The 11,955-nt window shown below is 39.3% G+C and overlaps 1 protein-coding gene across 2 annotated transcripts in view; it reads left to right on the top strand.

Moving 5' to 3' along the window:
- Nucleotides 1-11,253, top strand: part of SULT4A1 (sulfotransferase family 4A member 1) — a 14,915-nt gene extending 3,662 nt beyond the window's left edge. The window contains exons 2-8 of one of the 2 annotated variants that reach the window (XR_009486491.1): nucleotides 990-1,120; nucleotides 2,531-2,611; nucleotides 2,712-2,838; nucleotides 4,634-4,728; nucleotides 6,139-6,277; nucleotides 7,850-7,979; nucleotides 9,605-11,253. Coding sequence is in view for 1 of the 2 variants with exons in the window: in XM_059846145.1 (XP_059702128.1) it covers nucleotides 1,058-1,120; nucleotides 2,531-2,611; nucleotides 2,712-2,838; nucleotides 4,634-4,728; nucleotides 6,139-6,277; nucleotides 9,605-9,717 (618 nt within the window). In the remaining variant the exon portion in view is untranslated. The remainder of the gene's footprint in view (nucleotides 1-989; nucleotides 1,121-2,530; nucleotides 2,612-2,711; nucleotides 2,839-4,633; nucleotides 4,729-6,138; nucleotides 6,278-7,849; nucleotides 7,980-9,604) is intronic. The other variant, XM_059846145.1, reaches the window with a different exon arrangement.
- Nucleotides 11,254-11,955: the final 702 nt, after the last annotated feature.

Here is an 11,955-nt window from a genome sequence, read left to right as displayed (position 1 = left end):
ATTCCAAGGGCCCGGATGCAGGAGCAAGCATTACTTGTTCCTTTAGGCAACATGAGAGAATGGATAAATCCTGGTCTCATTTCCCTTACTGCTCACAGTAAATAATTAATAATGGGTTAAATAATGGGTTGGTCTTTTGCAGTTTCCAGGGTGTCCCACACTCTTGGGATGTTTTCATCTGAACTGTGGGTTCCCTCCCCTGGCTCGTGGTGAGCTCTCCCCATTCTGTTAGTCCATCCCACCAAGAGCCTTTCTCTTCATAACCCTCTGTCAAATATCTCTGTTTTGAGGGTTCCCTACCTGCCTGAAGCTGAAGTCATTTTGAAATAGTTTCCCTATCCAAAGGTCTAATTGAAGCACCTATTAATTTTCCAAAGTGCAGTCACTGGCCATGATATCTAATGGCTGCTTTGTAAATGTCCTCAGAGTGGGGAGAGATGCATAATTGAGGATTCTAAAGCTTGTGACTGATGCATGGATGTATTTGGGGCTTTATCCACTCCATAACCTGGAGGCATAATAGACTCTCAAATCATTGCATAGCAGGGGCCTTGCCTGCAATTTAGGATAAAGGTCTCTCAGCACAGGCACTCTTGCATTTTGTGAACTTGGATGACCTCTGTTCGCCTCATTTTTTAGTTCCTAAAATGGAAATAGTAGTGTTTTGCCAAGGTAACATTTACAGAGGTAAAACCTTTTGTTAAATGCTTTGCAATCCACAGGTTAAGTGATTTGGAAACAGAGGTGTATTTAAATTGTTACTGAAGAAAAAAAACTCAGGTCTTTTGCATGGAAGATCTACATGTGTTTAAAATAAAACCAAGAGAGCTGACATACTGCATTAAAACAGTAGTAATAGACTTAGCTCACAGCCAACTGTTGAGGACAAAAGTTGTCATTGTTTCTCTGTTTAGGTCTCCCTTCATATGGCTGTGTTTAGATAAGAACTGTAATACAATCTGTTCTCTCTCATTGTTTGGTTTGTGCAGGCACAGGCTTGCTGCAGGAAGTGGTGTATCTAGTGAGTCAGGGAGCTGATCCAGATGAGATTGGACTAATGAATATAGATGAGCAACTTCCAGTCCTAGAGTACCCCCAGCCCGGTCTGGACATCATCAAGGTACAATTTATTGCAAAGAAAGTCTTCCAGCATTTGGGTGTCTTTTTGCTCAGTTCCATGTTTATCACTTCATTTCATTCTGTGTCCCTCTCGTCACTGGACTTGTTTAGAATGTTGCAATGATTCAAAGTGTTAATAGGTCATTTTAAATTGCTTTTATTAAGCTTCATTGTGTTCTGTTTAATACTTTAAATATGTCTCCATGTCCTAAATATCTTGGCAGTGGGAATCAAAGTTCCAGGCCTCTCTTGCTTACATAAACGGGAGCTGGCCAAATGAGGCAAATTTGCTTTGATTCCTTCCCTGAATTTGTGAAAGAGTAACTAAAAATGCAGCTACCCATGCATCTGTATTCCCACTGCTCCAAATTTACATATCTCAATCTTTAGATCCACAGATCCTGGCTCTCTACAGACACTGTAGGGTATAGTTTGAGGGGTCTGGAATATCCAGAGCATGAAATTCCACAGTATTAAGAATCCCTTGAAGTCCAGCTGCATGGAACATAAGTGTGATCTTGTCCTTGCTGCAGGCACTTCTGACAGAGGCATGTCTTGGAATTATTAGGATAACTATACGGGGCCATCCTGTAACAGCTGCAGTGCTGCTTGGACTGAGCAAGCTGAGGCTGGCAGGGATAGAATTAAGCTGCTTGTGGTCAGTGACAACTGCAGCTTCAGCCTACTTTAGGCTGAGAGTATTTAGAGGTCAGAGATTGCTCTTCTTTTTCATCTGTGATGCCTAATCCAGCAAGACCTCAGTGCTACCCTGCTGCAAAAAAGTGGTGGCAGCAGTAAGAGGTTTAGTTTGAGATTACACATTCTTATCTATGCCATATGCTAGCAGTTTGATTCAATATGGATTTATTCCATTTTTAATAGCAGAGCATGATTTCTGTATTGAGACAATTTTGTATCAAATTACAGAAAAAATATTGTTTGAAAGACGTTCAGACACTCAGATAAACCTTTCAGTCTAATTCTGAGGATAAAATAAAATGCAAGGGTAAAATTTGGAAGAAGTCAGGGGTCATGCTTTCAGAGCCTCTAGTATTTTTCAAGGATTTTTAGTGGAGGCATCACTGGAAATAAATTGAGTTTGATATTAAGAATCTTCAATGGTTATATTTTCTTTCTGAGAAGGTCCTGCAAATGGACATAATTTGAAACAAAAGGGATAAAACCCCAATATGACAAAAACCCCAACACATTATCCAACCTTTTGATATTTAAAAACCAGATGTAATTCCCTGACTTGATTTTGAGTCCCAAACTCCTGTTAATTTTAGGAAGTGAATTTGTGAATGGAAGTCAGTGTAGTAGAGAGCCTCAAGTGCAACAGTTCAGGCCAGCTTAGCATATTCCCAGAAGCAGTGCTCAATGGGAAACAATTCTCTCTGCTTTATTTTAGGAGCTGACGTCCCCTCGCCTCATCAAAAGCCACCTGCCCTATCGGTTTTTGCCTTCAGACCTCCACAACGGCAACTCAAAGGTGAAAATGAGCTTTTCATTTTAACTCTCTGGCAGCAGTTGTGCCAGTGCTTTGGGATGAGGAAAAAGCTTTCAACAAGATGATTTTCCCCCCATCACAGGTAATATACATGGCTCGAAACCCCAAAGACCTTGTGGTGTCTTATTACCAGTTCCACCGCTCCCTAAGGACCATGAGCTACAGAGGAACGTTTCAGGAGTTCTGCAGAAGGTTTATGAATGACAAGTGTAAGGAGCTGTTCTCTCTGCACACATTTATTTTCATCTCTACGTTCCTTCTGCAAGTACAGAAGTGAACTGGATAAAGGTGCATTTGTTTTGCATATACATCAAGGAGGTTGCTACGGATAGTGCTGCGGGGATTGAGATTTGTCCATGCAAACTATGAGCTGTGCTTTTTGTAAATATTTGCCTTACAGTATTTGACCCCCTGGGTTCAGCAGTTTGCCACCTGAACTGGAGCAAAACTCAAGTGTACTCTTCTGAAATTCAGTTTACAGGCTGCCAGGTACCTCCTTAAAAGGGGTGAATGCTCCCAGCATCATTTGATTTCAGTTATGCTTCACTATCAGCTACTTCTCAGGAGTGTTTCTGGTCCTCAAGTTTGGGGTTATTTTCCTGGTAATTCCTTTAATATTTGAATTTTAGCCAAAACCTCAAGGTTCATACCTTGGAAGTTAACACAAAATTCTCTAGTTTGCATGGGCCTTATCTGGAGTGCATGAGTGAGCTCGAGTGAGACCTTGAGCTCTGAGAGCAAGATCTCCTCTAGATCTAGAGCAGCAAACCTGGAATTTAAGGGAGCTGATGCTGAAGGAGCTATGTAATACCAAAGGAAAGAAAAAAGTAAAGCCTACCAATGGAGGTTATTTAACAGGCCTAAAAAACCCTTTGCTGCTCCTTATCCTGCAAGCTTGAGCAGGATTAATGCTCTCCTCCCACTCCAGCCCACCTTCAGTTTTCCATTTGCATTCCCTGGGAATGGAATGTTTGCCTGTAGCCCCTGATCAGGAACTTCAAGACCAGAGACATAAGAAAGACACATTAGAAGGTCTTCTAAGACAGAAAGGTTGGATGCTCTTTTCCATGTAAGTATCCCAAGAGTTGTCTCTTTATCTTGTAGCAGCCGTCTGACTTTATCATGACCTCCCAGAGCCAATAAAACATCACAGCATGTTCCATGGCCATAACTGTACAAATGGGAGGTTTGTAATGCACAGGAAATTTAGCATTCAGCTGCTTGTTTACATCTCAGCAGAATCCTGGCATCTCGAACGCATCCAATGGACAAAGAGATCAGTTTCATAGGAAAACAATTTTATTCAACTGACTAATTTTCAATTTTCATAAAGGCACTGAGATACCATTTTTGTTATTCCCATTCCATAAGAAACGGATGCATGAAGGTAATACATCAGTGTTCCAGTTACCAGAATGAAACAATTCTTTTTCAAAGAGAAAAGGTGGCTTCAAAATACAAACCTTAAAAGTTGGTTTTATAATTTTTCTATAGCTGCTTTGCTGAAAAGATAAAATTGACAAAAAAAAAATGTTGGGAAAGAATTGAAAAACTCCTTATTTAAATCCTTAACTCCTACGTTGATTATGTGAAGTTAACTCCTACCTTGATTATGTGAAGTACGTTGTGAGAATTAGTCACTGGTAACAGAGAAAAATGTAGAATGCATTTCTCGTGGGGTTGTCTTGTAATACTGGCAACAAAACAGATTCTTGCAGTTGTAAATACCAAGTCCCAGGGGCTGAACCTCTGGTAGAGACACATAAATTGACTGAAATCAGTGCAGATGTGGACTTAATCAGAGAACTGGGAAACAAATGAGTAAAGTTTTGGGGGGAGGTTTAGGTCTCCCATTACATGGGTCAAAATGAGACACTGCTCTCCTGGGGCAATGAACCACTCCAGTTATTCCATTTTTCTTTTTTATTTTTTTTTTTCCTTTTTGAAAACAGCTTAATAACTAAAGTGTTCATTTTCCTCATGCCAATCATAATGTTTTTGCAGTAGGATATGGTTCCTGGTTTGAACATGTGCAAGAGTTTTGGGAACACCACATGGATGCCAATGTACTTTTTCTCAAGTATGAAGATATGCACAAGGTAGGTTAGATGTAGCAAAAAGGTATTTTTACCACATTTAGCATCCTAGTTTTTAAAGTACCTAAGGCACAAAATTACATTCTTATGTCCATATTTGGGCTCCCTAATGCCTGATACAAATTTTAAAGCACTTGTTTTAAAAATTTAGTAGCTTCTATAGACTTTAGACATTTTCATATCCATATTGATTTACCAGGGAGTCTGCCTGCATATAGAGGCACTGAACTACTTGCAGAGAAGGCAGTGATGTGAAACTGTTCAGTACTTGCTACACTCAGCCCTGGGCATTCATTTAAAATAAATGTCTTGCTCTATGTGCTGTATCAATGAGGGAAAAAAATATATAATCACTATTTTGTCCTCTGTATTTGGCATTTATTGGAATTATTTGGTTTTTTTTACTGCTTTCTGTAAAACAAATCTGAAAACAATGAGGGTATGATCATGTAGCATAAGGTAGATATAATTATTGAGTCCTTACTGTATGCTGGCTAATAAATCCACTTAAATCAGAAATCTAGTGGAAATACTATGTATTTCTTATTGCATATCTTTTTGACAGCTAATGAAAATACTTCAGAATGTTTATTTGACTGGAAAACTAATGCAAACATAGGAAAAACCCAGCTCGTTTCTAAACCTGTAAGAAGAAGAAATCAGGACAACACTCAATAAAGCTGGGTATATTGTAACTCCAGCTTTACTGAGGCTTCTGATGGAGTGGGATTCTAAAAGAAGGTGTAATACAATCAGAGTAAATAAAGTTTAGTCAAAATAATTTCAATTCCATGTTTTTGAGTAATTAATGGATTCCTAGCTGTGCTCACCAGATGGTGGCATCACAGCATCCTTCTGCTTCCTGATAAATATTACTATTTTGTTGTTGCAACTCATACTGAGGAACCCTGGAATTCTGGAGTTGTAAATTAATGGTTATCCTCAGAGGCCACCTCCTCAGATCCTTCCCAACTACAGGAATGCAGTCCCAGAAGCTGACAAAGGAAGAAGGGCTCTCCTAACATTTTTAGTCATCTATTTGACTAAGGTCAAAATTAAAGTAATTTTCAAATCCTCTGAAATGCACTGGTATTTCAAAGGGATCAGTTAAGGGTGGGGTGTTCCCTGAAGTGGGAAGCATCACAATTACTTTTCAGTTGTTCCCTGTTCCAACATCTGAGGGTTACATGGCCATACTTTCTGCCAGTCTGTCTTACTTTAATTGCTCAGAATGTGTTTCTTTTCTGGAAATTGGAAGGTGGCAAAACTTCAGTGCAGTGGTGTTTCTACAACTTCTGCACTTGTATTTTTCACACTCACCAGGATATAACTTATTTTGCAATATTTAAACTCATTAAAAATGTGATTTTTAATTATTGTGAAATAACCTGGGTTTTAAATGGTCTCTTGCAGGACCTAGCGACAATGGTTGAGCAGCTGGTGAGGTTCTTAGGAGTTTCTTATGACAAAGCACAGTTGGAATCCATGGTGGAACATTGCCATCAACTCATTGATCAGTGCTGTAATGCAGAGGCTCTTCCTGTTGGCAGGGGTATGTTTAAAACCCACAGCAAAACTTTTCTTGGAGAAGTTGCAAGTAACCCCCAGGGTGTGTTAGATGTTGGCAAAATATTGCCATGTAAAGGATGGGAGGGAGCTGACTGTTGGTGCAGTTTGGGGGCTGGGTTGTTTTGAAATCAGGTTAGGTAGAAGTGACTGAAAAAGATGGAAGAATCCAAGATGAGAGGGTAATATCAAACCACTTAGTCAGAGAGTCTTTGTCTCACTTGAGACATGATGTCTCACTTGATGGATTCAGCTCCTTGTGCTGAGAACTCTGCACTGATCCTTCTGACCTCTGGCATGCCAAAGCTCACACCATCTTACACAGTTTATCCTGGCCTGAGCCCTGGGGTTTAATTATATCAGGTTTTCTAGAATAGCAGATATTTCTCATTTGGAAGGCATAAAACAAGGAACCACTGCTTCTCTTACAAGCTTTTTATTTTCATTTCTTGCCTCAACTGTTTAAAATGTGCTTATCTTCCAGATGTTTGTTCTGGTGAGAGTCTTTCTCTAAAAACCTGAAGGTGCCATGTGATCTGTTGATACATCTGTCCTTTGATAAGAAATCAAGTCCTTTCAATTACCTTTGAAAAGCATGAGTGAACTTAGGCTCCCTCAAATTATTTTCTGTGGGCTGCTCTACATCACTTTTAAAAATGAGGGAGCCAGGTCAAGATGATCAGGTCCTATGTTACCACTACATATGCCTTACCCAAACCTAAAATCACTTCATACACTAATTTAATCCAGTTCTATTTCGACTTTTCCCTTGTTTTCCACCCATAGCAGTGGTAGCACTTTATGATACAGCATCACACATGAAGCACTTGTTTATCGTCACCAGAAAGTTTCTCAAAGGAATCGATTTGCAGGTTATTGTCCCTTACTCAGGGGTTATGACAGGAATACTTTGGTCTTCTGTGTATAGGAGCCCTTTCCATACCACCACTTTCAGCCAGCCTTCATGTGATCTGCAAATTATAGCAGCTGCAATTTTTTATAATTATTTTCAAATCTCTGATGAAAACGCCAAATCTTACCAATCCCTCTTGACTACTGATTCTGTGTTAGCTGGTTATTTATTCAATTATCACACATTTGGTTGGGACATCCCCAAGTCCTTAGATAAGGTGCTCATGTGGATGCAAGGCTTTGCCAGCAGCAGTGTTGTGTTCTGCTTGTTGGCCCACATGTAGCCTCTTATTTCTACTGTCTACAAATGTTTCAGAAAGAAGCCTCCATGTTGTAATCGAGAAGGAAGGGAGCTGCAGCACTTAATGTGATACTTCGTCATTTGTTCGCTGTGTGCTTTTTAGTATAAATATCCTTATTTTGAATTTCTTTCCTTTGCTGTCTTTGGCTTTTACAATATTTTGTTACTCCAGAGTGTAGCTTCATTAGCAGTGCTTTTTTCCTTCTCTGTTTGTTTCTGTGACAAAGAATGGTGGCAATGACATGACAGCTGGTTGTAATTTGTTTCAAATATTTTAATTTGTCATTAGTTACATTTACTTTATTATTTTGCTTTATTTTAGTTCTTCATTTTTTTTTCTTTTAGCACATTGATCTTTACTCTGAAGATAACCCTGAACTGCTGTGAAAGCAGAACAATGATTAGATATGTTACTTGTATTTGACTCTTATCACATCATAATTTATGCAGTTGCATGATTCAAATCATAAACCAGGTGGGTGATTTTTTGACAAGCTATCAGTTGATATGGTAAAAAAAAGAAAAGAATTATTAAAACCAATCCACTGCGTATGTATGTCGTTTGTAGAACTTGTCATCTGTCCATACATGTTTTTAGGGAGACTCAGAAATAAAAGGATTTTTTTTACCAAGCAGAGGAAGAAAATACTTTATTATCATTATTGAATGGGAAATACAGGGTTTTGTGTTTCATGCTGTACTTTTTGCTGTTACAGTTGCCAGAGCAAGATTTAAGTTAGTATCAGATATTTATGATTTTAAGTGTTTTCTTAATTTATTCTTTTAAAAATAAGTGAGAAATTTGGTGAAAACAATAAATGGCATTTCCAGTGTCAGGTTACTCTGGTCTTTGGATCTCGAAAAGAAATCACGACCCTTTCATACCTTCAGGATTTGTACAAAAGCCCTGATTTCATACAATGGCCCTTGCCAGACATGCTATACCATCAGATTGTTAAGTAATAGGTAGATGTTTCAGACAGTTTTGTCTTTGGTCTCAATTATAAAGTTTCTGCATAAAAGCAATGATAATTGAATTAAATGGGTATTCTTCTTATGCATCAAATGCACAATTAAGCTCCCTGCATGTAGCTTTGTTCTTGCTGTTATGATTAAACTCTGGTAGCACAGTCCCAATTCTCCTTTCATTTATTCCAGTTGAACAAGTCTGGATTTTGTCTTTATCTGCAGCATAAATGAGAAGAGAACTGGGCCTCTCTGTGTGGTTACTCCATGGGGCTTATTCAGCCACAAGTAACCCTGGCTGACTTTGAGTTAAATATATTTTGGACTGCATTGAAACAGTTGTTAAGCAGGCTCCTGCCTTTGGCTGGTAGTTTCAGCAGGGTCACCAGGTTATGTTATGTCATTGGTTGGGTTCCATAGGTTAATTCATATGAGGAAGGTGCTCAGTGTCCATATTGCATCCCCAAAAGCTTCCTATTCCTTGTGTTCAAAATTAAAATGTCAGTGGCACAACTTGAGTACATGGCACTTGTTCTCTTTCATAGATGGAAACACAGAGAAACTTGTATTTAACAAACAAATCTCTCCATGTTGAGAAATGGAAATTCATCTGTTGAACTTATCTCTAGACACAAAATAGAAATTAGCAATGATAATATTATACTCCAATAGTCAGTCTTATACCCCACATTCTCTGTACCTTTTGGATAGTTTTCTAAGCAGTGGGTGCCAGAGGCATGGTGATTCTGAAATGTGTTCTTAGCTGTTGGAATTATTAAACAGCCATAGCTTGCACTGAAAGAAGAAATCCACATTTAAGTGAGCACCCAACCCAAAAATCTGTGTTTGTTTCTGATTAAGGCCAGAGTAAAGTCTCAGACAAATATGAATTCTTCCTGTGTGACACTGGGCTGGTGCAGCTGAAGATGTGTTTTATTTGAAGGCTTTGCAAGCATAGTGCCAGAGTAACTGGGTGAGACAATGAACAGCTTTAGGTCTCATTAAGCTTTCAGAGAAAGCCCAGACTGATCAGAATCTCACAGCTGATACTTAGTGCCCGGCACGATTAGACTGTAGGTATTTGGTGTCCTATTATATCCACCCTCTGATTTGTGTTCTTTCTCTGTGTTTCAGGACGAGTTGGGCTGTGGAAAGACATCTTCACTGTTTCAATGAATGAGAAATTTGATTTAGTGTATAAACAGAAGATGGGAAAATGTGACCTCACATTCGATTTTTATTTATAAAAAATGCATGCATATGATATCCAGATATAGCTAGAAGTGCTTTATGCATTCATTTATTACCTGCTGGACAAACTACTGTATCTATTATGTGTAATAAGATTTAAAGAAAGAAAAACAATCTAAGTAAACCATATCAGATGTAATTATCTTTGATCCTGAACGGCTGTTTATCTTCTAGTATTTAAATCCTTTGTCCACATACAAGAACTTCTCAGACAATACTAGAACATTCAGCTGTTACAGAATATATTATATACGTTTAAGGTATGTATCATATATGCAACTAGAATGTACACCTTTTCAGCCCCACATTGATTATTTAATGTGTTTTATAAAAGCTTGTCACTAGAACCGAAATAAACATCCGGAAACCAAATAAATATTTATTTCTGAGGGAAACAAGTAACAGGCCAAAACAGTATGCTAGAATGATCTCAGGGGTTAATTGTCACATTTATTTTTATAGCAGGTATAACCAAGTATAAATAAATCCCATTCCAAAATAGGAACTGATCCAAGTGGAGTACACATTAGGTTCTGCACACCGTTATCTGTGTGATTTGAGCATGTTCTCGGCACTGGCACTCTCTGGGAGACAGGGCTTGTTCTGATTTACAGCTGTGATTGTCAGCCTGATCCCAAATCCCAACCATGCCTTTATGGACACAGCTCAGAGCTGGCTTCCTGATGGGAGCAGTTCAGCTCCATGCCCAGGGACAGCAGATAGAAGATTCTTAAGCCCTCAGCTCTAGGTCACTCCCTCAGAATGGGGCTTAAAAGCCAGGAATCTGGTGCAGGGACTTTCCTTAAGAGTCAGTCTCCAACCCATGTCACTTTGCTATGTGAATTTCTCCCTTTAAGAGCAGCCCCAGAAGTTAAGGTGCTGAAAAAGCTCCAGTTCCACTGAAAGTTGAGGGCACTTAGCACTGCTTATGGGTTGTTCTCCTGGACTCCACCAGACCTAAGGGTGGAGTGCCAGTGTAAAGCAGGCAAAGGGAACAGCAGCATCTGAGAGAGTTGATGGATATGCCAGCAGGTGGGAGTATTGCACAAATATCCATGCACAATAAGTTCTAGGAATTGTTAGCCATGACTGATCTGGATTATAATCAGGATTCAAGTTTATTTCTCTTATCTTTTTTTGGTCTCTACACAAACAGCCTGAAGGAGGCTACTATCACTACAGAACTCTCCCAAATTATTTTATTGTTCCATTATGTAATGAGATCTATGCTTTTTAGGTTCACAGCTGCAGGAGGCCAAATTTTTGCTAGTCAAATGTTCAGGCTCATCAAAAACTATGAGGAAAGACTAGTTTTTAGTGTTTCAGTTCTGTTGGGAAACTGTCAGTTCAGCACTGGCAAGTGGTGTAGCATGATGTGGCTTGACAGCACTTTTCCTTGTATATTTGTGAGTGAAAATGCTTTCAGTGAAATTTTATTTCTATTTTTATATTTTTAGTACTGTATGACTATTAAGCACTACACATTATACTTCTGTGCTTGCTTGCTTACTGAATAAAAGATGTGTTCTGTGCATTGTGGCTGCTCATTTTCTAGACCTCCCACTCAGGCCAGGTGGTCTTTGCAGACAAACTACAACAAACTTCAGGAACATGGAGGAAGGAGAATTTCCCCTTGCTGCAGATGAAGACAAAATTCCCCCACAGTTTCTGCAGATTAGAGTCAGAAGAAAATTTCATTAGCACAAAAAATCTACTTAAATCACTTAATCCCAAGGATATATGAGCAATATAACCTAACATTTCTGAAGGCACCAGGGAATCCTGCCCTGGTTCCCAGAGCTGCTTTCCTTTGCTGCAGCCAATGCCCAAAAGCCAGGAATGTCCCACAGCCACATTTCTAACAGCCAGGTCCATCCATATGCCATTGCCTGTGCAGAGGGCCACCAGCTGCCAGGCCATGTAACCTGTGCTGAAATTCTGCCTTTGGATTTCTGGTACTTGAAAGCATTTGGGTTTTTCTATAAAAATCCAGGGGTAGTAAGCTCCCTCCTTGAGCATTCAGGACTCAGCCCAATGTTACCAAGACTCTGCACAAACACAGACACCCCTTGGTCCAAATTGTCTGTGGAGAGAATGCCTCATTGCTACCAAAGCACTGCAAATGAAGAACAAAAATACCAGAAAACCAAGAGAGTTTCTTTTTTTCTCCCCTCAACATTCCAGTTTGGTGAGCTGCTTCTGCTGAGGGAACTGCTGCAAAGTTTGTGCCCTGT

The sequence above is a fragment of the Haemorhous mexicanus genome, chromosome 5, assembly GCF_027477595.1.
Source record: "Haemorhous mexicanus isolate bHaeMex1 chromosome 5, bHaeMex1.pri, whole genome shotgun sequence".
Classification (NCBI taxonomy): Eukaryota; Metazoa; Chordata; class Aves; order Passeriformes; family Fringillidae; genus Haemorhous; species Haemorhous mexicanus.
Note: the sequence above shows the minus strand (reverse complement) of the source record. Positions and strands in the feature narration are given on the sequence as shown.